The sequence below is a fragment of the Dermacentor silvarum genome, chromosome 2, assembly GCF_013339745.2.
Source record: "Dermacentor silvarum isolate Dsil-2018 chromosome 2, BIME_Dsil_1.4, whole genome shotgun sequence".
Lineage (NCBI taxonomy): Eukaryota > Metazoa > Arthropoda > Arachnida > Ixodida > Ixodidae > Dermacentor > Dermacentor silvarum.
Window position 1 is genome coordinate 120,324,109 of NC_051155.1, and position 27,304 is coordinate 120,351,412.

Sequence of the window (27,304 nt, forward strand, 5' to 3'; positions counted from 1 at the left end):
CGTGTATGAAAATTGCAATGATGGCCCCCGGCGGTCCTTGTCAAGCGTTATTGCATCTTAAACACAACACTAAGATTTTTAGATAGATAGATAGATAGATAGATAGATAGATAGATAGATAGATAGATAGATAGATAGATAGATAGATAGATAGATAGATAGATAGATAGATAGATAGATAGATAGATAGATAGATAGATAGATAGATAGATAGATAGATAGATAGATAGATAGATAGATGTGCCGGATTATTTGACGTCTACATTTGCATGAAAAATTTCGTTGATGCCATTTGCATTTTAAGCTTGAAAACCTAACAGAACTTATGTGTTTGTTACATTGTTGCGAAATGTTCTGCTCAATATCTCCACATTTATGTCTGCGAACATTTTTATGAGCAATACAGAGACTCTGCTTTTCGATATTTGATTCAGTTGGATAAAATTTGTCGCGTTTCTCTTTCTTCTTGTTCAAAAGAACACCATCCCGAGTTGCTGCATAATTCAAATTTCTGAAAGGAATGTAACTTCTGTGCGGACAACAACCTTTCGAGCTGTGTTTCATTATACGTTTTGTTATAACGATGCTTGGAAGCTAAGTGTCACGGAGAAAGCTTCTCAGGAAAAAAATGATAAGTTCAGCAAATATACGCACGATGCTTATAGTAACGTGTACAACGGTACAAGGCGGCATACATGAAAAAAAAATTAATGAAAGAATAGAAATGTCTCGCTTTGTTGGCAGCGTCGTTGAGTCTCACGAATTCGATCAACTAAAAAAAAAAAAAAAAAACTGAACAGTCAATGTACTTTGGAATTCACCCATATTTCACCTTACATGGCTTTGTGTGACGTTCAAACCACTCGTTTATGTCCACGTCATTGACGAATCCATCCCGATAGCATTCATTCGTCGTTTAGATGTATGTTGCTTGAATTTCGTGCACTTTAGTGACATTTTATAAATTACCAACAAAGAGCGTCGTTCGGCTCCAGTGAGCAGAAGCAGCTGCTTGGTAGCGTAGCTATCATATCTAAGAATATTCTCGTATGAATGAAATTGTTCTGTGAGGAAACATCTAGCTGCTTTCAAGAAAGAAATTGAAATAAGTAACTTTAAGTGGACCTTTCATTCAGCTTCGCAGTTTAAAGCAGGCAAATTTTTCAATAGTTCCTCCGATGAGCACCGGAATTTTTGGAAGCAACAGAGATTGGAACTTTCTCAAAGAATCCAGAGTTGCGAGATTTCTTTCCACAGTAGTGAGCAAGCATGACGGCACCACTTATTCCATCGTACTTCATGTTCCGCCTGCTGCAATCGATGTTTCTTTTTAATAAGTTCCTGCTTAACTGCTTTCAGGAAATTGATGATCCTGTTAGTAAACGCCCATTTTTGTAATTGACTTTCTAGAAAGAAATGTGATTTGACGCTCGCGGAAGTTACATTCCTATTGTTGCTAACGGTATCAGACTTGTAGTTTCACTGAAACGTCTTGCGTTAGTTAAGCCTACGGTTGATTGGCGTTTAGATGAATAAATTAGTCGATCGTTTCAGTTAACTTTTGTTGCAACTCTGTCTCTTGTAATCTTAAAGCAACGCTGGTGAAAGATAAATCATTTCTTGGGAGGCATGGCTTCGAAGAGCACCGTGGACATTTTATTCTTTCTCACGGAGCTTCAGGATTTTCCAGCATGGAAGAAGAACTCCACCTGCAAATGGACAAAAGTCATAGGTGACTAGAAACATTTACGTGAAACAGAAGGTAAAGCAATAGAAACTGATGCACAAAGGCCTACTTAACTATTGATTACTATAGGACTGTAAAAAGAGCTTCAATTATTTATCTCTTCACTTTGCCTTATATGAACTCCTCGTACGTGACTGATGCTAACAAGGAAGTGGCTACCGCAGTGTGGAGGCTCCATCTCTTCCGTTCTTTTCCCACACCAGGAACGGAATTAAGAAAAAAAAATGCAGAAGAGACGTATTACTTGAAAAAGACTATAGACATGTCTGGTGTGCAGCCAGAGATTAACCAGCCAAAAATGCCGGACTCCGCGATTTCGTTATATGTTAATAATCGATCCCTGTGTTCCCCATGTGAAGTGTAAGCTGCTCGGTCTTGAAGAGCACGGCTAGAAAGTCCTCGTGCTGCTTCATTTGCCACCTCATTGAGGTTTCTCCGAGTTCCGTCCACAACCCCCAGATGTGCAGGAAACCAGCGAATTTCGATCCTCTCACTGTTGACCTTGTCTAGTAACTTGGTTGCTATCCGTGTCACATATCCGTTAGTAAAGTTGCGTATGGCTGTTCTAGAGTCACTGTAAATATGTGTCCACCGATTTGCCCGGATGGCTAAGGCGATGGCTACTTGTTCTGCTACTGTTGGGTCCTTTGTATAGACGGTGATGGCATCCCGTATGTTACCTTGAGTGTCTACAACAACGGAGGTATACGCATCCTTATTTTTAACCCAGGCAGCGTCAACGAATACCGCCTGCTGCTTATGTTGATCTATGTCTTGAAGGAGTGCCTTGGCTCTTGCCTTCCGTCTCTCGAGGTTATGTGTCGGGTGCATGGTGACTTTTCCTTTTTTTAAACTCGATTACTGTGAATAACAGTTATAGCAAAGAATCGGATGTTATTTGTACACGCATGGGATCCCAATCCCTTGGAAACTCCTGCGTCATTGTACCCTCTGTTTCTCTGCATACCTGTGAGATAAACTATTCGTTAAAGACGTGACAGCCTGCAATGACGACGCTCGTAATGTGATGATCTCATTCTTATCCCGGCGCAGATAGCATGTTTTTTGGTTGGTCTTCTGCGCTGAGCCCCCATGTGTTTTGTATATATTGCATTACCCGCAATAAACCAGTCGTTCTTAGTTCAGCGCCTTGTCTGTCGCACTCACTTCGTCCCGTCATATTGCTCATCCTTGACATGTTCGGATGTTAGACGACAATTAAGAACCAATTGTAACATCTGCTCACTTGCTCTAGCCAATACCATACACTGCGCTCACTTCCATGCTTAATAGTTAAACAGCTAGTTAGTACGTAAAGGGCACTGGGGGTTGCATGCTTGAGGATTGAACATGGAAGGTGTGGCTGGGACAGCACATGAAACATTAAAAAAAAAAAAAAAAAGGCGCCGTATTCACAAAAGCTTTTCGTTCGTAGTGATCTTTGTCATTCGCTGGCTGCCGTTGCGAATAATATGTCAAGCATCAAGATTGGCTGACATTTCGTGAATACGGGCTTAGATGCGTCTGGCAGGTGATAACCGAGTCAGACGCACTATCCCCAGACAAATGGCACGGCATGTATATTTATTTATTTATTTATTTATTTATTTATTTATTTATTTATTTATTTATTTATTTATTTATTTATTTATTTATTTATTTATTATTATTTATTTCCAATACTGTTCACCCTTGCGGGCTGTTACAGGGTAGATTGAGGCATAATAACGTTCCGCTTGCGACCGCAGAGGTCGGTGTAAGGGGATATAAACGAATGCTTTTTTTTTTTTTTTTTTTTTTTTTTTGCGGAACAGATCGCTTATTCACAAATAATTCTTACCAAATTTTTTGTATGATCGAGCCAGTGTCAGCCAGTAGAAATGTTTTGGACGTGTTTTGGAATAGGGGCGGGCGAATATTTTAAGTTTAGAATGCGAACACGAACGGTTAAGGCCCATTCACACTTGCGACTAGGCGAGGTCGCGCGACCAAGTTGGTCGCAAAGCGACCAGTCGCAAGTAGTCGCAAATGGTCGCTTTTCTCGAAATGCGACCATTTCGGGCCAGTCGCTCACTGCTCGATTTTTCAGTCGCGCGACCGCAGTCGCAGAACAGCTGAACCAATCAGATGCGAAGGAACAGGACGTCCGTATACGCTGACGCTAATTTAACCGGCGATGACATTTCAAGCAGACGTGAACGGCATATCGTGATACATTTCGTCGGTCGCATTTGTAAGTGTGAACATCGTTCGTCTTGAGTAGTTTTCTGGTCGCCAATCGCAATTGGTCGCGCGACCTCGCCTAGTCGCAAGTGTTAATGGGCCCTTAGTGTGTGATATTCCATTCGTATTCAGAAATTAACTATACGGTATTTCCGAATATCGAAATTAGCCAACTATTTCGCAAAAAACGACTGTTAAAGTGGGGTTACTGTATCCCTCCTGCTGAACAAGGTGTCGCAGTTTATCACAAGTAAAACAATGATGAATGTTTTCGAAGCAATGCAGGAACATAATTGGTTATGCAAACATTGTTTTCAGTTTCGGGGCAGAAGGGTGGCACTGGCTAACGCGCTTTGGGTTTGATCTTGTACACACACGTAAATACCCAAGAATGTGGACGCGTGAACAGCAGTCGTCGTAGTACAATCGGTAGCGCAACGCGCGCGTAATGCGTAGGTTGTGGGTTCGGCTCCCACAGGCAGCAGGTTTTTTTCCCCTCCACTTCCATTGGCTCACAATTTTCGCACTTCAATACAATAAAAAACTACAAATAACTTTCTCTTTGCTTTCCTTGGCTTCATTATCCTTTGGCTTCATATGCTGTCACTAACAAAAATCAAGTCCCTCAGTTCGCCTTCTTCTCGCCCATGACCTGACAACCGGTTATTTTTGCTTCTGGTCTGCCAGTATTTCTTGCAGCCTAGTCGCGTAGCAGTTTTATCTTTTACGCTACAACCAGTGATGTTTTTCTTGTAACGGGCCTTTTATTGTGCCCACGGCACACGAATACTTCAGCAGCCTTTTTTTTTTTTTCGATAACGTCTGATATTTTTTCTACAACCATTTATTTAGCGTTTTTGGAAGCCCAGTCATAGATCACCGTGTCATTCTCGGAAAGCTTGTTTGTAACCAGGCTATAAAGATGTTGTTGTGATCCGGTTGGGGGGTTCGGACTCAGGCGTCCTACAGATGGTCGCTTGCCTACGCCGCCGAATTGCCTATAAAACAGGGTAGCTGGCCTGCGCTATACCGGGGCGTCGCAATAAGCCGACTAAGCGGACCCACGCCGTCATCCGTTTCAATCGCAGTGAGTTGCTTGTTGGTGAGGAGACGATGTCGGCAGGTTGTAGAAAACGAATGGGTTTATTTTACGTCTTTACAACTATAACAACATGGTTCCACGGATATTGTAGCACACACCACGTCGGGGCACATTACATGTCTGAGTCTGAGCCCTCTAGATGTCTGAGCCCACTATAGATGTCTGAGCCCTCTAGATGTCTGAGCCCACTATAGATGTCTGAGCCCACTAGATGCCTGAGCACATTAGACGTCTGAGCACGCTAGATGTCTGAGCACACTTCACTGCACTAAAGATGTCCGCTTTTAAAACCGTCGTTTCCCCTATAGGTAACTAGACGAGTGAACTCGATGACCGTGTCTCGGCCAATCATAATGGTCGAATGTTCGCAAAACCTCATCTATGACATCGCACCATTCTATCGGACTCCAAATCCGATGTTGCGCGATCACCCCCGCATACAACGCAACCACGTGGTAATTGGGAACCTGAAGCCGACGCTGTTCCCACGTAAGTCATCGACGTTGACTCCTTTGCATCAATTAGTGGGCTCTCCGTGACGGTCAGCTTGTAGCGATGTGAGAAGCCTGGTCATGACGGTTGTTGCCGCTTCCACAGAATGCGGTGGTTGTCACCTCGTAGGGAGGCTCTTTGTCGACACGTCAATAGTAAACGCGGGGCTCCTTCGTCATGTTGGCGGGCGCTGGTGAAGGGGTCGCTTCGTGGGAAGCTCCCAAAATAATGCTCATTGCCGTTTTGCGGCGTAACAATGTCGAGCGGCTATTCGTGCAGTTCTTTTAATGATAATTATAATGATCTTCAGTTTAAAACTCACCCTAATTGTCCGTGATATTTCACTGTCTATCTTTCACTAGTCAGTACAGGCATGCTACCTAATCATACGGAAATAAATGTTCCTGCCGTAGGTGTGTGCGTCGGCGTTTGGCTATTCGATATTCGATTCGATGTTCGATACTTACTTTTCGTATTCGATTCGCATTCGAAAAAGTCGATATTCGCCCACCTCTAGTTATTATACCAATGGCGACCGGTCAGTCGCAAATACAAATACCTCGTACAAACGAAGAGCTTTGTGAATTCTTCCCCTGTTCTTCACCGCCCACAGGGCGAGGAATTAGATTAGATTGTCAATTGCAAAGCCAGCGGACTAGCACACTTGCACGAGCGATCTGTAGCGTCCACCTGCTTGCTGCTGTGAACGTCGTGGCTCGCATACCTCGATCCTTGAATCCTCGGGCACGTCGGTACAATGCACGCCATTCTTGTGCAGGTCTCTTCCCACGTCGGCTCGCAGGGAATTCGGGTATAACCTCCTCGCGAGAACCTGCCGACGAAAATTGAGTTTTAGACTAGGGGACGCAAGCGGCTAGCGTACGCAGAAACTAGGTACTGCGCGTGCGTAGTACCGTGGAAATTAGCTAAAGTGATCAGTTGAAATCTCTGAGTCTTAAAATGACGTCTAGTCTTAATTGGACACTAATAATAAATTATGGGGTTTTACGTGCCCAAAACCAGTTCTGATTATGAGGCACGCCTTAGTGGGGGACTCCGGAAATTTGAACCACCTGGTGTTCTTTAACGTGCAACCTAAATCTAAGTATACGGGTGCTTTCGCATTTCGCCCCCATCGAAATGCGGCCGCCATGGCCGAGATTCGATCCCGCGACCTCGTGCTCAGCAGCCCAACACCATAGCCACTGAGCAACCACGGCGGGTAATTGTACACCCCATACTTCAGCCATATGTGAGAAAGCTGAAGGAAAACTGTCTTGAAAGAGAAAATGCGTGAAGCTCCCGTACATGACAAACTAAATGCTTACAAGACACTGTATAATCAGGTAAAGCTTAGAATACGCCGATTTAATCTGGAGTCCCTATCAAAAACACTTAATCAGTAAAATAGACCAAGAATAGATGCAAAAATTAGCCGTTAGATTCATTTACTCAGACTACTCAAAGCAGTCTAGTGCTTCGAGTTTGCTTACGAGGGCAAGCTTGTAATCACTTTCACAAAGAAAAATCATCTCTAGACTAAAAATGTATTTGTCTCTTATACCACGGTCACATTAAAATACCGAGATCTCATTATCTGCATGAACCTTTTAAGCCCTCATCGAGACTCAATCATTACAAAGCAATGCGTCAACCATTTAGTCGCATTAACGCCAGCAAGCATTGCATTGGAATAATCTGCCAAACATCGCGGTGTGTTGTGATACCCCTGATTCCTTTGTAAACCACATCCAATGTACTCAATTATTATCGTGAAAGTTTATCATTGCTAATAATTGCATAAAATTGTTTTGTTGATGTAACCGAAACTTGTTCATGTACCCACTCCTGCATCGGCCGTGATAGGCCTGCAGCATGTTAAAGAAAAAAAGAAGGACCTGATATATAAACGAGTGACATATTAAACAACTCTGAAAGATAAAAGTAATTCACCGCTTTCACCTTGGTGGGGCATACACAAAACATTTTCTTTATAATTTTCATGGGGCGCTACTAGGCCCAAAGGCGAGGGATCAAATCCTGGCCGCGGCGGCCGCATTTCGATGGGGGCGGAATGCAAGAAACGCCAGTGTATACCGTGCATTGGGTGCACTTTAAAGAACCCCGGGTGGTCAAAATTAACTCAGAGACTACATGCCTCATAATCATATCATGGTTTTGGCACGTTAAACCCCCATTTCTTTTATTATTATCTTTTTTTTTTCATTGTGCAAGCTCCCCGTCATGTTCGTGTGGAAGGGCGGACGGGGATATAGCCCACGTGCTGCCAGACTGCCCATTGATAGACCCTGCAAACGCAATAGATGCGCTTTAAACTTAGGGCTCTGTGAAACCATCCATTGTCCCGTGGAACAATACTTGGACCATCGCCAGTTAGTGGCCTTGATAGAACAGTTTTCATTGCAGTAAAATATTTTTTTTATCAGTACGGACATGTGCGCGAAATACTTACTAGGGGCGATTTTGTGCAGTGACTCGCCTTGGTTGTTATGTTTCTTTTCTTTCTCTTTTTTTCTTGAAGTGTCTGTGCCCTTTATTTTTCATTACTATGAAATATTTTTTTTATTTGACACGAAATTTATTTTTTGCATATAAGAAATATGGAGTAGCTGGAGGCGTATACTGCCTCCAGCTTCTCCAGTTAAGCCCAATTCAACCCTACCTACAAACAGATAAAAGTAATAACTCTTATTACCGCTGCCTACACAGCGTACATGCTAGAAGTCTCTGCAGTTGTGCACTGATTTTCAGTGCGTGGTTGCAATGTGCCTCCTCTGTATTTGGCTTCATCTGCAGGAAGAATAGTGAGTAAGATTCGCTGCCGTGGACAGTAAACGTGGAGTTCACAGAACAGTTCTTTGAGGTATTCTATACCTCTTCGAATATATATGTACCATCATACTAAACATTACGAGGCGGATCATTTCAACATTATAATCCGCAAAAGTATGGTGCATACGTGCAAAGCAAAACAAAAGAATGCATACTTTTTTTTCCCTATACGTCGTGCACGTTGACCGTCGTGTAAAAGTGGATACCACTAAAACACCATTGAGAGGTTTTTATAACCGAATACATTAGGGTAAATGAGTACTTGTCTAGGAGCGCATTCTCACAGGATCTGCCGGGCCGACGATCTCCTTGAAGTGCAGAGCCGAGTTCTGGGAATTCGATGAGCTTCTGATTTCCATGGCGAGACACGGGCCACTGCACAGCTGTTGCACCATGGTCTGCAGCGCCGGCGCCCAGCAAAGAAGAAGCAAAGAGAAAATATATCTGTTATACATGAGTCCGCTCTTTCTTGTGGCAGCTTCGACAGCGATATCGCCCGAAAAGCGACGTCGTTGCAGGATGCGGTGACGTGCACAGAGGCCAAAATCAATAGGTTTGCGAACTCTGAATGATTTAAACACAAATTTATAGACTGTGCAAACTATGGAAACAAGTGTGCCGAAAACTCGTACAGGCGCATAGCAGTAAGGAGGGTGTCAAACCGCACCGGAACTGGACCGAAAAGGGGAGCTGAACCGTTATCTTCCACCATCTTGGAAATGAACCCGAACCGGTTCGACATATGGTTCGGGAGGCCCTGCGGACCTTATGAAGGGCACGTCAGAGAAGAAATGTTAGACAAACGCTCAGTTCATCCCGTAGTCGGCCAAAAATTCCCATGCTAATAGTAAAATTACTTCAATTAACATCAACACAGTTCTGACACTCATTAAGTTGCTAATTTTTATGCTGCCAAGGCTTCCTTCTATGCGATAAAAATGCGGATGCTCTGTGAATCTCACACGAAGTGACAATAACAATTACGTTGAACTTCTTATTCTGTTTTAAAGCTGTACGCGGTCGGCTGTGCAGCAGTTACAATTTAACTGTACTCATGAGAGAAATCTATAGCGTTTAAAAACTGGCCGTCATTACGGTTGTGTTTGGCGTAACGTGTGACGTCAATGCTTTATGTGACAATGACGGTGAAAGAAACTGGAATGAAAAGCCCTTCGTTGAATCCACGAAGACTATATGCGCACGGGATTAAGAAATAACTATCTTTATGTAAAGGTTCAAGAAAGTTTCAGTGTGACAAAAATTTGATTCGTTTAATACAGGTATATCCAGAGTGATATCAGGACATTGCGGTAGATTGATCTAACTTTGCGAAATAAGACAACTAAACTAGGAGAAACGGACCCTTGGAAGTTGCTTCTTGGGTGCAGTGCCCGCATAACCATAAAATAATTAATACTCATCAACTATGCAGCAAACTACACAATGGCGCAAAAACCCGTAACATGATAGACGGGCTAATACAAACGTTCACGCAAAATGACCTGCATGTGCGACATTGGAGAATCACAATTCAATTTCCAGCCAAGCTCTTTCTTTCGAGCACTTAAATAAAAAATTTCTAGTTGCCGGGCATTAAACTACACACTTTAATACGTTACCCAAGTATGACTCACCCGTTTGGAGTATAATAACGCTTTCGAGCGGTTGTTTAAAACTTTTTTTACTAAGGCAGTAATTAATTCGCACACATTTTATTTCGCAAGCATTGGTCATAGTTTTCGCCGAATTTTTACTAAATTTGATCTCGGTGGCGCACATAGTTCTCCCAGGGCAGCGGGCTATATTCTACGCAGTTCGTAAAACACACTTATCATGTTACGGAGCGTTTGAATGCTGCAAAGGCTACAATTACCCCTAAACTTTTGAACCTATTCCTACAGATCACCCATAGCCTACCATTTATTTTCAAGGAATATGAACAAGGTGCCTCAATGACTTCACCAAAAACACCGAAAACGCCTAGCAGGAACCTCGTGTAACGCATGAAAATAGAAAAAAAGAGGGTTTAAGTAATTATTTGCAATGATCCTAATTACGCGAGAAACATTCAAGTTCTGGCGTACAATGGACATAAAATACGAACTGAAAATGCGGTAACGCTACACGTGAGCGAATACGCGTGCGCTGGAGCACGACGATGAGTAGTGACTTCAGCAACACAAGTGACAAAAAAAAAAAAAAAAATGCAGGGACAGCCGTCGTGAGAGGCTGCTTGGTCAAACGCTACCGCTGCGTAGAAGCGAGAAGCGCCTGGAGCGTGCTTGTCTTGATCATCAAATGTAATTGAAATGGCGCCGCTAAAAGGGATGCTTAGTGGAAAAAGGTACATTGTCTGCTTGTTCTGTTCATGCCCACTAACCGGTGTGTCCCTTGCATGGGATGCGAAATATCTGAGTAACTTGCACTAATACTCACTATTGTAAATGCTGTAATTATTGTAAATAGGCCCTCTGTACTCTTTTTGCTCCCCACTCTGTGCTCTCTGTACAATTCTGTTCCCTCTTGATTGCTTCATCCCCCTTTATGGCCAATGTTCAGGTGTCAGCCATTACCGGTGCGGCCAGCAAAACTCTTTTTCTTTCTTCCAACTAATGCAGTGTTACGTCTGAAAACACAACGCGCATTCTTTTGGTGTTTCCCCCGAGGCAGCACATTTCATCAGCGCCGTCCAGACGGCGACAGTGCCGGACACCGACTGTGACGGGCAAACAAGCGCCCCAAATTGACAGTACGCATTCTTGGGTCTTCCCATTTGTTCTTGGCGCGACGGCGAAGACGTTTTCTGCGTGCGCATGGTAAAGGGCACCGCCCCAAAAAGCCCCCCCCCCCCCCCTCCACCCCTTCCTTTCGGTCCGCCGCTACCTTTCGACTTGCTTTCAGATTCAACCTTTTTATTTCATCCGTGTTGCTCTTCCTGAGCCCGCCCCCGCCTCCTGAAACTTTCTGCTCCGTGGGAAAGGAGGGAAGTAGCCCCCCCCCCCTCTCCCCGCATTCCGTCCTGGCTGCGACCAATGCCTGTGGTATTCGTAATTATGCCGGCAGCGGGCTAGATTTTGTGCCGCTCGTAGAACATACCTTTTTACAACGCTTTTATATCATGACATTTATTGCAATGGCCGCCATAAACCCAGACATACTGAACACTACCTACACATTAACCATATAAGTCCCCGTATTTTCACGAAATATAAACAGATGGCTCGCCTAATTGACCAACGACACCGGGGAAACGAACTACGAAATCAAACAATACCAACGTTCAATAGTCATTTGCAGTAATAATTAATCCACTAAAGATAATGTTTACCACGCATTACACTTCAAATTCCGCCCTCCTTGTTAATTTCCACCGAATTTGAAGCCGGTGTCAAAGATAGTTCGCATGGGACTCTGGAAAACATTGCGGATAGCGGCAGTATGGTACTCTGGAACGCCTGAACAAGTTATCTGCTACAAACACTTTTTAATGTGCGCAGAGTAAACACTTATTGTACGTAATCCAGAGAATGATAGGTAAACAGCTAGCTTCAACAATAAGTAAACGGCGTGCCCGGCATAGATCACCGAGAAAATACCGGGAAAAAGAACTATATGCCTAGTATAACGCATGAGAATTGTCAGAAAACCTGTGTTCAGGAATTATTTTCAAGGCACATAATTATTCTACGCACTTCAAACTTTCGGTACACTACACGTAAATACCATATCCCTTATGTTCTTTATGAAATTCCTGCCGCCTTTTCTCCTTCTTAAAATGCGGAAGACTTTGTAAGCGTTTCAAATAAACTTCTTCATTTCCTCAAATAAATTTCTTGAGTAATATATATATATTATATATTAGGAAATTGTAAGAATAGGCATATAATGTTTTCGAAAGCGTCTAGTCGTGATAACAGCATCGCGGTGAAAACATGACAGCGTCTAGGTTTCAAGTCATTCAAATAACGGTTGCGCTCGTCCGTGTCTACTACTGTGTCCGTGTTTTGTTTGCGCATAACCATTTCCTTTGAAAGTATGAACCAACTCACCCAGCAGAAAGTTTTACTGAAATAACGGAACTAACAGGGTGCATCGTTAGAGTTCGGTTTCAGGCTCTACAGAAAAGAACAACGTTTGGAAGGGCAACACCTGTCACACACAGGCCTGAGTCGTAGCCAAATCTTAAGTAATAAGTCACTCAGTGGTCTTTCAACCGTAGGGCGCAAAGCAGCTTTCCGGCACCACTAAATGAAATTAAGGGTGTTTTCAACGCATTGGCCATTGTGGGCTTTCGAAAACAAACCACAGTACGCCTGCGCGCGCGTTCCTCGTGTTGCAGGTTATAAAATTTCTTGCGTAATCATCATCATCAGAGATACAACATTAGAGATACAACATTCCGCGGCAAGTGAGGACACAAACGTAAATTTGAGGGTGAGGCTGAAAAACGTTTCCTAAATATTTTCATTCTGCCTAATTATGCGCCGATATCAAACCGTATGAACAGGTTCAAACCGGTTCGAACCGTTATATTTTTGCACTGGAGCTGAACCTAAGCCGAACCATAAAATATGCATAGGACTGAATCTGAACCCGAACCGAATCCAAAAACTTTTTGGTTCGACACCCTGGCTATACTGGTGGCGCGTGGAGTAAGAGTGGAGACCTGGGGGACATTTGTGAATGCTTCGTTTTAGAATTCAGCTCTATAGACTACCGATATTGCAGATACATCATAAGGTAACAAAATTGAAAGAAAAACTTACGGTGTAATTTGGAGCAACACCCTTGTACACCAAGAGGAACTCCTCTGCCTTGGCGCAATCGAGATGGAACTGCGGTGCAAAAAAAAGAAGAAAAAAAAAAGAAGGACAACTGTTCTTGCACTTGGACAGACAGGAATTCCAGGTCCCGAAATTGGCAAGCCTTTCTTGAAAAGCAAATGTGGTAGAAATGGCCGTCGGAATTGCTTTGAAGGACAAAAAAGGCTATAAAACGTGGCACAACCACCACATATCCATTGCTTCACTGTGAGGTCCAAGTGCCTGCAGGCGAAACCATTTTCCAACGTTTTCTTTAGCAGTCGATTTTTGATATGCAAATTTAGTGACGCGGAGAGAGAGAGGAGTCATAGAGGAAAGGAAAGTAGCTTAACCAGGCTGAGCCAGGCTGAGTGAAATATTAGAAAAAAGAGAGAACAAATCTTGGCAAAGATGTTATATGCGTTTCATAATAGCTGCACCCCAATACAGTTCAGTAATGCGATGAAGCATACACAATGTATGGCGCTGAAGGGAAGTGAGAATTCTCGCAAGCACTGAGCGTAAGCAAAGTGTAATTATTAGCAAAGTGTAATAATGTATTATTGTATTATTAGCAAAGTGTATTAATTAGCAAAGCGCGCCTTCGGGACACCAAAGAGGCAACGAGGACGGCAAAGCTGGAACCCGGACTGGATCTAAATTTGATCCCCTTGGGTGCCTCAGAGAACCTAGGATGCGCCGCCTGCTGTATTATGACCTGAGGTAACCCCCTGAGACCTCTGTGCGGCGGTATTTAATTCACTTTCGTATGCTAAACAATATCACCGCAACAAAGATACTAAAGTGCAACCGTCATTACGGAACGCATATTATACGAACCTTGCTGACAATTTCACAGTATCTACGACGTACAGATGCGCAAGCGTTATCTCTCTTTCGAGCTGGACGTGTGTGTAAGCGGATATAGTAAAACTTTTCTCAGCTTCTAGGAGTACGAAGCTAAGGGAGCCAATAACTGAGACGGTAAAGTATGACGTACTTATTTTATTAACCCCATTACTGAGCAGTGTATTTGTTATGCAATATTCATCTGAAAAAGAAAGAAAGAAAGAAAGAAAGAAAGAAAGAAAGAAAGAAAGAAAGAAAGAAAGAAAGAAGAAAGAAAGAAAGAAAGAAAGAAAGAAAGAAAGAAAGAAAGAAAGAAAGACAAGCAGGTTGAGCCGCTGCCTGAAAGTTTCCATTGGGCTCACTAATTCTGTCCGGCAACGGCGGATCCCGCCCATAGTGGCTCACGCTACTACTTCAAGAATTATTCGGTTCAGTTTGTCAATGTCCAAAAGCCTGTTTGTTCACGTTGTATTCGGCACACGGCCTGGCAGAACAATGTCAAGTAGGGTAAGGTCATGGGACATATAGTCGGGTATCTAATCACGAGGTCCCAACGATCGCTTACAAAGCGCTGTTAAAAGGTGCGGGCAATGCAAGCGGAAAGCAAGTTCACCCCACGGACCTCTACAGAGCACTTACCATCTGGAGCGCTGTAAGCTCGAAACCCGAAGTTAGTATTTTCCGCAGCACACTGCTGACATTCCCTGCAATGCAAACAACAAAATCGAATAAACTTGAAGCTCTCATAAGACACGAAGTGGACTGTAAGCGATGCTTTAGTGGAGCAAGATTTGGAAACGAGTCGATCGGTGATGCAACTTTCTAGGAAATCAGATAGCTTAAAGCTAGACAACAGACGCGAAAATAACGCTCATTGGTTTTTTTTTTTTCATTCAAGGCCGCTACTACATAGCGATTCTTTTTTGTTCGATTCAATTTTATATCATCCACCGTGCAGGACTGGCCGGTTTCAGCGATAAAGAAGGCGAGGCGCCTCTTGGATCACTGACGAAGCCCACAGAGGAATATAATTGGAGTAAAATTGTTACGTTATAGCCGACCTGAGTTCTTAAAGGAGTGACACGACCTCGACATTGAGCAAGACTGTTTTGAGGCATGCTGGTGTTGTTTATATGGCGTGCAGAATTATTTGAAAGATTTAGAACAAAGCGGGACTTTGTTATAAAATCTAGAGGACGAATTCAAGAAGGTTTCGGTTCGTAAGAAACGTTTCATAATGACCGCTCACATTCGCTAATATGGCGTTCCCTGCCAGGAACGGCTTGTCGCATGGCTTCGTCCACACCACGATCAGCACGTTCGTTTCGTACAGAGCCTGGCCGCTTCTGCAGCAACAACACCCGAACTTGAAGTGCAGAATACAGCAAGCTATGGGTTTGCATGTGCTGTGAGCGCGTCACGATAGCAAGCGGCGTCCGCATCGGTGGATGTTCGTCAATGATGCGCACTAATTTGGTGCTACCTGTCTTAGCAGAGAGAGCGAGAGGTATACAAGAGGGAATGCCGGGATGCTAAATAGGAAATTAGGTGGTTGTCTATCTCACGCTGGAGAAGTGGCATGGCTAGCTGACAGTGTTGTATGCGATATTTGCGGCTGTGAAGAGGGCATCGATGATTGTGCCAACGTCCACTGTTGCGCCACCTATTGTGCAAATGTAGTAGCAGAAAATACTGTGCCACTATTGTGCCGGCGCGTGCGCCCTATACCGTTAACAGAGAAAATAATATTCGCGATACGTGCCCCTTGTTCTTGATCCTGAGCTGAAGTAAGGTACAAATGGCCCTTTTCCGCACTTTTAAGCTTAAAATTCGAAGGTTGGTCGCGGTTTGTGTTAAAGGGAGAAATGGGAACAAACCGTCTTTGAACACGTGTGGCTTGACGACACAGCAGGTGGTGTTCTCGAAAACCGCTGTGTTACACCGACGCTCGAACTGGTTTCCAAAGAGCACCACGGATTCCTGAAAAGAAAGAAAGAAAGAAAGAAAGAAAGAAAGAAAGAAAGAAAGAAAGAAAGAAAGAAAGAAAGAAAGAAAGAAAGAAAGAAAGAAAGAAAGAAAGAAAGAAAGAAAGAAAGAAAGAAAGAGCAATAGAGTGCTGAGTGCTGAGTGCGATAGCATTGCTATACCAATTGAGAGAAAATCATTCGAACGAACGAACTTTCTGGTACAACCCCCCCCCCCCCCTCTCCCCGCGTAAAATGCCATTATAGCGCATGCAAATAAATTTTGCGTCAGCGAACTTCAGTGTCTTATTTCGTCTCTAAATGTTTCCTTTCGGAAGTAAGCGCGCTGTTAGCTGTTAAAGCAGTGGTGATCGAACTACACAATCCGTTGCGCTTTTGTTATATGCCGCCAAGTAGACTGTGAACTGAGATGATAACTTACCATAATTTATAGCCACAGGTCATCTGAGCTAGCTATTTAAATCTGTGTCATAGCTACAGCTGCAGCCAGAGCATCATCACGTGCTGCGGAGAGCTATCGTTATTCCTATAAATGATCTTCGTGCTCATGTCAGCATACTTTTACACATTGCTGTTTACAATTTTTGACCTGCACCGCAAGCAGCTGCAACGTATCTCTCTCACTCTTTTGAATTCGCCAAGAGCCCGTTACTTCCGAGCTTCGCCAACAGATGGTCATTTCACATCAATGATGTTTAGCTTGAGTCAAAACTTTATCTAGGTCCTTTAAGTGTGTTAAAGTATTCTATTGCATCTAGGTTCGCAACTCAAAACACTACAAAAGAAATAGAAGCTTCGGAATTGAAAACTATGCTTCTGTCGTACCTGTTTGTGTTCCTTTCTCTTGATACAAACGATTGTTCATGAAAGAATCAACATGAACTCTATGAGCTGTATGCCTTTCTGGAACAGACAATGCTGCCTAAAATATGGCTTTGTACATTCTGGCTTGGCAATCTTTATGACACATTCTGCGCTTCTACATGTATACATACGAATACCGGCAGTTGACTTACTTGTGAGTTGGCTATTTTTATTTTAATGACATCAAATCTCAAGTAAGCTCGGTGATCGAGCCTGTCAAAACACGGCGGTTTCTTCTCAGTATCCTATCGAAATTCACTACGGCGCCTCATATTCGACTCACGGTTCCGTTTTCTACCTTCCCGCAAGAATGGTCAACAATTTTTTAACTCTTGCCTTGTTTCCTCTGCTTTCCCCCGCCTTGATGAATCCACTTCCTGGGGTGGACATAATCTTTTATTCATTTTATTTAAATAAAGGTTTCAACTACAGCACGCTTCGTTTCTCGTTACAACCGGTGGACTCTGTAGTGACTCCTAGATTCTCTTAATTCCATTCCTGCGAAGCAACAGTTATCGACCGCTGACTTTTGGATATACGTTTAGAGGCTTACACGTCATCTTGATATGAACCCCTCCCTCCGCCGCTCTTCGTATTTCAGCAAAAAACATTCAGAGAGCTCCCGTGTCACCCGAAGTCCCAGTCGCTACTACGATGCTTGTTTTGAGAAGTTTCTGATGTGGCAGGACGAGTTGGCAGAACAACACCAGCATTAGGGAGTTTTAGAAACAGGGGACGCAAAGTTAACAGACACTATCGGCAAGGCGTACAGAAGAGCGCTAAGATCAGACTTTTTTTTTCTTTTTTATACAATGAAAAAGGTGCAAAACATCAAAGAAAAGACAGGCAAAAAGAAGCGGCGTCAGCTTGCAACTAACCTTATTCTGAGAAAACAGCATAATATAAAGGCAAGCCAAGGCAAAGTTCCGTGCATCCTACCACCCTGGATCGGCCATTATCAATACACGTGCTGGGTTAAAAAGCATCTACAAAATTCTAACTCAGCGACGCGCAACGCCACAGACGTATCGCTAATACAAATATCTTTTTCTTCTTCTTATGTAATGTGCCTCCAACAGTTTCTCGTGCCAGCCCCTCGTTCGTTCTGCCGACCCGCCATGGTTGCTTAGTGGCTATGGTTGCACGAGGTTGCAGGTTCGAATTCCGGAATTCGATGGGGACGAAATCCGATAACACCCGTGTACTTAGATTTAGGTGCACGTAAAAGAACCCCAGGTGGTCCAAATTATTCTGCGGTCCCCCACTACGGCGTGCCTCATAATCAGATCGTGGTTTTGACACGTAAAACCTCATATTATTGCGATAGCAATTATATGGACACTCCAAGCGGATTTCTGCCGTCGGCGTCGCCATCGCCGTGAGGTTCCGTATGAACTCCAAAGGCGATGAAATCGTCGCCGCGCGCCGTGTGCTGTATGTGCGAGTGAAAGCGCGCGAGGGACGCGCGCTTTCACGGAGAGCGAAGGCATGGCAGAGAGCAAACGCGACCTCTTCCGTCGTGCGAAAGGCCGTGGGGGGACGGGAGGGAGGGAGGCGAGGCGACGTTTAGCTGCGGTCCCAATGCGTATTTATATAAAAACGTTGCGAGGCGAGAAGGTGGTAAAGACTTTTTTTTTATTTTTAATTTTGTTTCTTCAGCCAAGAATGCTGATACTGGTAAATCTTGACTCACAATTACAGGATTTGCAGTGCACAGGTAAATGTGCCGAGAGGTGATTCTTAACGGAAAGTTCCTGCTCTCTCGCTCTGTCGTTAACACATTGGCCCGTCTGACCTATTTAAACCCTGCCGCAGCTGAGCAGAATTTCATAGAACACTCCCACCGCATACGTGCCTTGCATGCCTCTTAACACATGCTTGGGCCTGGGCGTTTTTGAAATCCACGTTGAGCTGTGTTAAAACAAAATTTGAGACTAACCTTTTCGGCTGACGGCTTGTCCTTCGAGATCCAGCAAAGACTCTGCAATGTGGCTGCTGTAAGCAAAAGCGAGTACAGCAGAATTAAGTTGAACGAATATCATATAAGAATAACCACATCTGGCAAATAACGCAATACTGAAAACAAGCATGAGAAATGCTTGTTTTCAAAAAACAAAATGCGGTTTGCTGGAGTCCTATAGTACGGGGAGTGTTATCGTAACAAGCTGCCTACAGCACGAGATGACTCAGCATTTTTTCACTCTTCCATCCGTCATTGAGGATATGCTTTGATATTTTTTTCCAAATGAGGAATTGTTGTGAATGGGATGTCTGCGTCATGCAGAGAACGTCGAAGAATATGAGGAATGATAGAGGCATGTCCGCAAAAGCAGTTGTACTTCACCGCACGTACATCCAATACGAAGCAGAGTGTCCTTTCAAGGGGGTAAAAACGGTGATAGAATGAATGGTAAAATAAATGTGACCAGCCACTACATTTCCCTATTGCACGTTGTTGTTGTTTTTTTTAAAAAAGAGGAGATGAATTCTTATTAGGGTTATTCACACAGTCAAACTTTCGAATCAAATTGAAAACGACTATTGGAGAAAAATGACGTTCGAATAACAAATCTAATATCGAATATTTTATCATTTCTGAAACAGCAATAAATACGAAGTTTGGGAGCGGAGTCCACTTGGCAAAAAAAAAAAAAAAAAGGAGCTAGAAAAAAAGAAAGGCCTAGCTTTTACAAGGACTTTTCTTTGTAAGTTCATTCTGTCATTGCGGCACGAGATTTATGCAGGATACGCCGTGTATATCGATGGCTCGACTTGGTCACGTGCTACAGGAAATGAACCGAACACTCTTCCAAACAAAGTTTGAGATTTGCGAAACCTCGCGTGCCACGTGCTTCAATGCATATTCATTCTAGACAAGTCCACGATGACGCCTGCATTTATGAAACGGGAACCGTGTTCGCAAGAGAGAGAATGGATGCATAGAAAGGCAGGGAGGTTAACCAGAGGTACTTCCGGTTGGCTACCTTGCACGAGGCAAGGAGTAGGGCGATAAGAAGGGAATGAGAGTGGAAGGGGGAGAAAGAAAGAGAAAGAGAGACGAACACAAACAAACCACGTAGCGTTCTTAAAGTTTATCGCGAATTCCCGTAGGCCGCATGAACCTTAGCAGCACGAGTAAGACCTTGCACGCGGATGTTCTTCGGGACCGCTGACCTAAAGCTTTTACAAAAGTTATCTTTTTCAAATGCCTACCGAAAATCGCCACCACCACGGCAATTCTCTCGCGATGACGCCGATCGTTATAGTGATTTACTGGCGCCCGAAGAACAGCCCACAAGGAAACGCTTTCATGTAAAATCAGCGTCGTGAATACGAGGCCTGGTGCTACCTGTTTATAGTTTTCCCCATTTCCTCCAACTTGATATTCACTCATCCGTCTGTATGTAGCTCGAAGAAAACAAGGTTATTCTATGGCCACGAAGTCATACCTTGTTGGTCCGAATCTCCGCCTTCCGTCTTCACCGGTTGGTTCCTAAGCCTCGCGAGAACCCTTTCTCCCAGAACCTGTATGCAGACAACTGGATCGCTTAAGAGACCCTCGTCGAATCTGCGTATGTGGTGGAAGAGAATAAATATTGTACGAGTGGGGCAACGCATCGTCTACGTCGTTTTGTTACAGCGTAAGATATCGACAGTGTTCACAAAAAGCACTCGATGTGCGGGTTAAGCGAGAAAGTTTGAGAATAGGTGGCATTTGAAAGAGAATATAGCATTGCGTGTCCGCTATCAGAGACTTCAGCTCTGCATTCGGAACCGTGTGCCAATATTTGACGGAAATTCTCCTTTCTTGCGGAGCCGCTGATCACCGCTATGTGTAGCCAATGAAAGCATACCATGTATTTGCCGGCGTGAAAAGGTTTGAAAATATCGGCAATTATAAATCAGCTGTTCGTGCGAGTTACTGTAGAATCTAGCAAACGTCTTAAAGAAATCGCAGAAACCACTTTATAAAAATTGTTACACTCTTAGTGGTGTTGGCTTGTCCCATGGGTAACACCCCTATATACTGCTGGGGCTTTAAATATTTTTATAGCGCACGACAACGGAGCTCTAGCTAGACGTGCGATGCGAAAAGGTGGGGTCGTAAACTGCGTAATAATTCTGACAGTTTTGGGCACACAGAAATATCTCACAAATAAATTTGACAGTGATGGCTTAGAAAGTTTACTTAATGCAGTTTTCTTGTCTGCCACAGCTCTCATAAGTTTTACTTGCCAGAAAAGTCGGCAAACAAGGTGTCTTCACTGGTCCCCACCAACATTACCATGTCGCGCTGCGCAACAAGACGAATTACAAGTTGCGTGTTGTTACTTCCTTCGCGTCCTTACTGCTGCTACGCTGCTGACACTCACGGATGCCCACACGTATATGTATCCGCGTTTTTATTTGCCCTATCGTGCGGTACTAGCGCTGGAAATACCCAAACCGGGAAGCACTCACACTTCCTGCGGGTTTGCGCTCAGCAGCTTGACGTCTTGGGGCGTGAGACGGAGCATGAGCGCCTTGCAGACTGTGGCTCCCACTGCCTCGACGGCTGCCCAGACGTCGCCCAGCCTCTTCACACCAGCCGGTCTCAGCACGAGCACGGCACTGCATGCGAGGAGCCGCGAATTGCAACAAAAACCGAGGTGCGTGCGTGTGCGAGTGCGTATGTGTCTGTGTGTGACAAGGAGGCGACATTTTTTTTAGCTGCTGTTAATCTTTCGGATCTGCATACGGGATAAATTCTCTATGTAGAAGTGTCGCCATCGTGAACAAGGCGGCATCTTGCGTATAGTTGAACACACATTTCCCCACGCAGTGTTTCCTTGATGCGGACGCCATCCATCGCATTTGAATATCATGCAGATTTCAAAGTTTACGTGACTTTGCCCATGTATATTGCAAACTGTGATCCGAAATCCATGATCAAACAAGTTGATGTGACACTCAGGGAAACGATAGGCATGCGAAACACCATATTACTTTTTGACGGAGCTATTTTTTTTCCTGTGTTCTCTCTCTTTTTTTTTCTATTTAGATTTAAATATTTCGATTAGGTTGAGAGGAAGCGGTCAGTACACGAGCGCTTCCATCGGTCGATTATATGCATCGCTGCTTGTACGTTACAAAAGGAGCCGGTGCGCAGCCGTTGGAAGTCGCTAAATAAGTTGGCTCCACCTATGCCTCTCGCGCCGAAAGAGGTGTGAAGTGCAGGGGAGAGGGTTGGCGTTGCTCTACTCTTAACAAGTTTCAAAATTGAGGTCACGGTTAACCACGAGCAGCAGAGGTTCTCGTACGCGTTAAGGAACTTCATTAGCGGTGAAAAATTATGTACAACGCAACCCCCCTGCTCTCCAGTGGCGTCATTGTTAGCTACAGGCCACGCTCTACCTTTGTAAACTCACTAATTGGATCGCTTGTATACGAACCCGTGTAAACAACTGCTCGAGAACAGCCGAGAGCAGCCTGCCGCGTTGGTTTGCACTTATTTCTTTCTTTATTTCCTGAGGAGGGTTGAGTTACAACAAACAAGAAACACCACTTTATGCGGGGCCTTGAACATCGGTTTTTGCATTGTTGCCTGTATCTAAGCTATATAATAACTACCTTCGCTTCAGGCCGAAATAACCACCTAGGTTTGACGGCACACAGGCTAATAGGCTATGAATAAGCTTTGACGCGTTGTTGAACGTCCTTCTTTGCACATTTCATATGTTACACGGTTTATTTCAAGCTCTACTGTGATTGCCAAAATGTTCATCACTATATATAAACTTCATTTTTGGACGGCGAAGTAGAGACTGTTATCGAAGATTAAGCACTGACACAACAACTTTCATCATGCGTGAAATATTGAAAAATATTTTGCTGATGTCATTGACCACCGTTTTACAGATGAAAAAAAAAACACAGATTGCTAAGTGCGATCTATACTGTGGTGGTTTCTGAGAAATATGGGGTTAAGTTAATTCACTGCTTAGACGGAAACTCACCCGTGCTTTATTTTCGGACATTCAGCAAAACTTTAATAAAGTTTCTCATTATTATGCCTGACAGTTACAGTCCCCCCTTGCCATACACACAGCACTCATTAAATAAAGGCAGTTTGATTAAAGCAAAGCATCAATTTTAGCACAACAAGTATGTAAAAGCAATTACAGGCAAGATATACACGGTATTCACTTCAAGAAGTAATACATGATGCATAGAAGTAGCAATCATATGAACGCATATGTGTATATGTCTTTAATTCCGCTACAATCAGTAGAAGAAAGAAAAAATACAGGTTGGGATTGATAACTGTAAAAATGACAATTTATACTCATTCTCAGTGAGACGACATGTGCTCTAGAATTTTGATGCGAGGGGCCTTTCATGAATATAAGTACTGGTGAAGTGAAGCTAGTTGACGTGCAGCCCATCTCCTCTGCGTTTCCTTTTATGTGTTCGTCTTTCTTTAGCATAGTATAGCCATGTTTCATAATGACGATTTATGCGTGCTTTAAAGAACATTCCTGTTCTAAAGCCGACTTTTCTTTTTCCTTTTTCTTTCATCCTTTTAATTGTTGAGCTGCTTCATATGTTACCATATTACATTGTCGCGTTATCTATTTCTCTGGAATTTATCTCATTCCGCTAAAATTGCCTGTTAGACATAAGGGTTGCTTCTCAGTTCTGTGTTCAAAACATTTCGTCCATCTTTGTAACACCTTCCCTATGTGCTCTGTTTTTGTTCTGCGCACTGCCCGCTGCTGTCATTTGGAAGACTTGTCAAGCTACGCGGTGCAGTAGCTTTTTGTGACTGCTTCTTTCTCTCTTTTGCAGAAAGATAAATAAAGCATTGAATTCAATTAAAATGAAAATTATTTCGCAGCCCTCCACTGCGGCGTGCTTTACAGCCTAAGCATGTACGTTAAACTAACTAACTAACTAACTAACTAACTAACTAACTAACTAACTAAATAAATAAATAAACAAATAAATAAATAAATAAATAAATAAATAAATAAATAAATAAATAAATAAATAAATAAATAAATAAATAAATGGCTGAGGTTGAACTCTCGTACACCTAGTTATCACGAGCGAAAGGTCTGCCTGACTTGGTTTTGCAAAGACTATGGATACAGTTTTTCACACTTCCGCGCTTGGTAAGCTTCTCTATATAACGTGCAAATCTGGCCTCTCTTTGCTCCGGTGTTTCAGCAGCCAACTTTGCCTTTGCTTGAGATTTCGCAGCCTGCCATCTAGCTGTATCTACTGGATGATTGGATTCAGTCTGTCGCTTGCGCTGAAGCGCATGCACAGAGAGGCAGCCGGCGCGCCATCCATGGCGAGACTGAGCGACCAAGCGTAACGCCACCTAAAGAAACTTAGCGCAGGTCAAGCAGCCGTTAAACCATCGCCTATAGTCACGTGGTACCGCAGCGACGCCTCTCCGCAGCGGATCGCGTGGCGTGACGTCACACCTGCCACGCTTGCGCTATTGCGGATCGCGCTCCCGTGGCTCAAATTCAGTGCGACGCGATGCATGACCTTGCGAGACAGGGCGTGGTAGAGCTATCGCTCCAATAAATAAATGAACCCGGAAAGGCAGCAATAACGCGATGTTCACGCAATCATTGTGCCATCGTATACCGTTCGTGCTTGGGTGCCAGGAACGCGGCTGTCTGAGCGTCGGCGTATCCCAGGATGCGCAGGTGTCGCGAGAGCACGGCCACCACGTTGCCCGCGTACAGGTCGCTCAGCGAGCAGTCCTCGCACTCGGTGCGCCGCAAGAACATGCGCCGAGTCTTCAGCTCGATCTGCACGCGCGACACAAGGCAGAGAGATGGAGAGAGACGGGACAGGGAGGGTAACCAGACGGTTGGCTACCCTCCTGCACGGATGAGGAGGGAATTGTTTCTCCTTTCTTCATTACAATGCCAAACGAAGCATGCGCGGAGCCTTGCTTTGCTCTGCACCGTCAGTCTCGACGCTGTCACTGCGCACAACAGAAATTCAGGACGGACACCTGGGACCGCTGTAGCACGTCCCGAACAGCAACGACTGTGATGCTTTCTGGGCGAAAGCAAACAGCGTTGTGTTTCGACATTGTATTTCCGACAGGAACGTTGCCTCGCCGTGTCAATCACGCCTGAATTGTCATTCGAATACAGAAGCGACAAAGAGGGAACACCTCATTCGTTGTTAAAGCGAAGCCTTCTTTCGCCTTTGTGCTCGTGACATGGCATCGTAGGACGTCTGTGCATCGTCCTGAGCTGGAGTTTTCATTTTAGCAAAGCTAGGGCGCGGGGTAGTGCACTAACGTAAGTAAATAATGAAATTAATGTGGGGCCCTGTGCGATGCATAAATATTGCTTGAGATTGCACGTTGCATAGATGAGAATAAACACAGTTGTATGCATCGAACTTAAATTTCACAACATTCCATTACCCGCTCCATTTTTGAATTTGAATTTATTCCGCAACAAGAAAAAGTTACGAGGAGGGCAGGTAAAAGCTGTAAGAACAGCTTGAGGTGCCCTGACCCCCCCTAGCACACGGGGAAGCATAAAAGCGTGCGGCTAAGGAAGTACAACCTACTAAGGAAACACTTACAAACGATATAAAACGTCACTTGAAAAGGGCATTACGATGCAGTCATAAAGAAAAAGGGAATCATTGTATCACATCATTATACAAACATTAAACGCAATTGTTTTGGTGATGTACTAGATATGTCAATGATATTTTCTTTTATTATGTGGTTTAGAAGTGTAGGCAATTGAAGTTCTAACATTTGATTTCCATAATTAGTTCTACATTTCGCGACATACCACACTTCAGGATTAATGCTTCGCTTCATATTACAGCACGTTACAGCACGTACGGTGAATCTGCATTTTCTTTTTTGAACAGCAGTAGTAGTCTTTTTGTGGAAATAAACATACAATCCAAAGGAATGGCCAATGATTGAGTCGCACAAATACGCTCTGAAGTGTATAAAGTTGAGAAGCAAAGAAAAGTTTATTATAATTGGCAGAAAGACAGCATGTGATACGTTACCGCCACCCGGCTCTACCTATAGTAACCTATTGTAAGGGGGAAAAGAAGACGAGACGACGACGACGACGACGACGACGACGACGACGACGACGACGAAGCAGCAGCAGCAGCAGCAGCAGCAGCAGCAGCAGCAGCAGCAGCAGCAGCAGCAGCAGCAGCAGCAGCAGCAGCAGCAGCAGCAGCAGCAGCAGCAGCAGCAGCAGCAGCAGCAGCAGCAGCAGCAGCAGCAGCAGCAGCAGCAGCAGCAGCAGCAGCAGCAGCAGCAGCAGCAGCAGCAGCAGCAGCAGCAGCAGCAGCAATAGTAGAAGAAGAAGAAGAAGAAGAAGAAGAAGAAAGTAGTAGTAGTAGTATAGTAGTAGTTGTAGTTGTAGTAGTAGTAGTAGTAGCAGTAGTAGTAGTAGAAGTAGTAGTAGTAGAAGTAGTAGTAGTAGTATTGCTGCTATAACGGTAGCGGTTTTGGTCTGGCAGCACATATTCCGGAGACGGTTTCGATTCACATGTCTACACTTGCATCAAAAATACCTTGTTGTTACTGGCATAATGTCGATCGCTTAGCCAGCACTTGGTTGACAATTCATCGAGTGGTTGGACTGTTACAAATTGTCTACTCTAACATACCTGTTAGGTTTGAATGCATGCTTTCTCCAAGTGCTTCAGTGAATCGAACTGAATGAAATAAAATTTTGTAGATCAGTCAACCATCCAAAAGTGGTGACTAGCCGTCAGTTAATATCGGCATTGGTGGCCAACGTGATACACCCTACGTGTGTATCACGTTCCACCGAATGAATGATATGACTACGCTATGCCTAGTTAGCCACTTGTCGCGTTAGTATGCACTTTTCGGGTTATATTGATACGCGTACATCTCAGATTACCATATACATTGAAATGAATGATTTGCCTATAATCTTAGCGTAAGTTCTGTTAAGATAACCATGATAACGGCATTGTTCACATGTTCAGCTGTCCAGGCGTCACGAACAGCCCTCATCATTTACGAAATTTTTTGGGAAATGAAGAACGAGAACGTTAAAATACTGTTTCTCATTTTTTCCCCTTCTCGCTTCCATTTGTAGATCAAAATGAGTCACTCGCCAGCTTTATGCACTGTGGTAGGTGTACTAATTGAACAAAAGGGCGGCCCCGAGAATTCGATTAACAGCCCGCAACGCGTCATTAATGAGAATTTACAAGGAACACACTGTAATCCTGCAGAGCAAGCATCGTCAGACATGCAGATGTTCACGCGGGCTGTTCACGCAGCGGTTCAAGAAATTACTCATGCAACCGAAAACACCAAAGTAACTCACCATTTCCACCGTCGAGTCCCTGG

The 27,304-nt window shown here is 43.9% G+C and overlaps 1 protein-coding gene across 1 annotated transcript; it reads right to left on the reverse strand.

The window, feature by feature from the left end:
* Positions 1 to 1,616: 1,616 nt before the first annotated feature.
* LOC119440324 (nucleoside diphosphate kinase 7) lies at positions 1,617 to 24,719 on the reverse strand. The gene is made up of 10 exons (XM_037705244.2): positions 24,559 to 24,719; positions 21,379 to 21,528; positions 20,367 to 20,485; positions 18,857 to 18,912; positions 15,946 to 16,048; positions 14,708 to 14,772; positions 13,184 to 13,252; positions 8,702 to 8,815; positions 6,289 to 6,396; positions 1,617 to 1,709 (listed from the first exon to the last, which is right to left on the reverse strand). The coding sequence occupies exons 1-10, from the start codon at positions 24,702 to 24,704 to the stop codon at positions 1,677 to 1,679; spliced, it is 963 nt and encodes a 320-aa protein (XP_037561172.2). The 5' UTR covers positions 24,705 to 24,719; the 3' UTR covers positions 1,617 to 1,676.
* Positions 24,720 to 27,304: the final 2,585 nt, after the last annotated feature.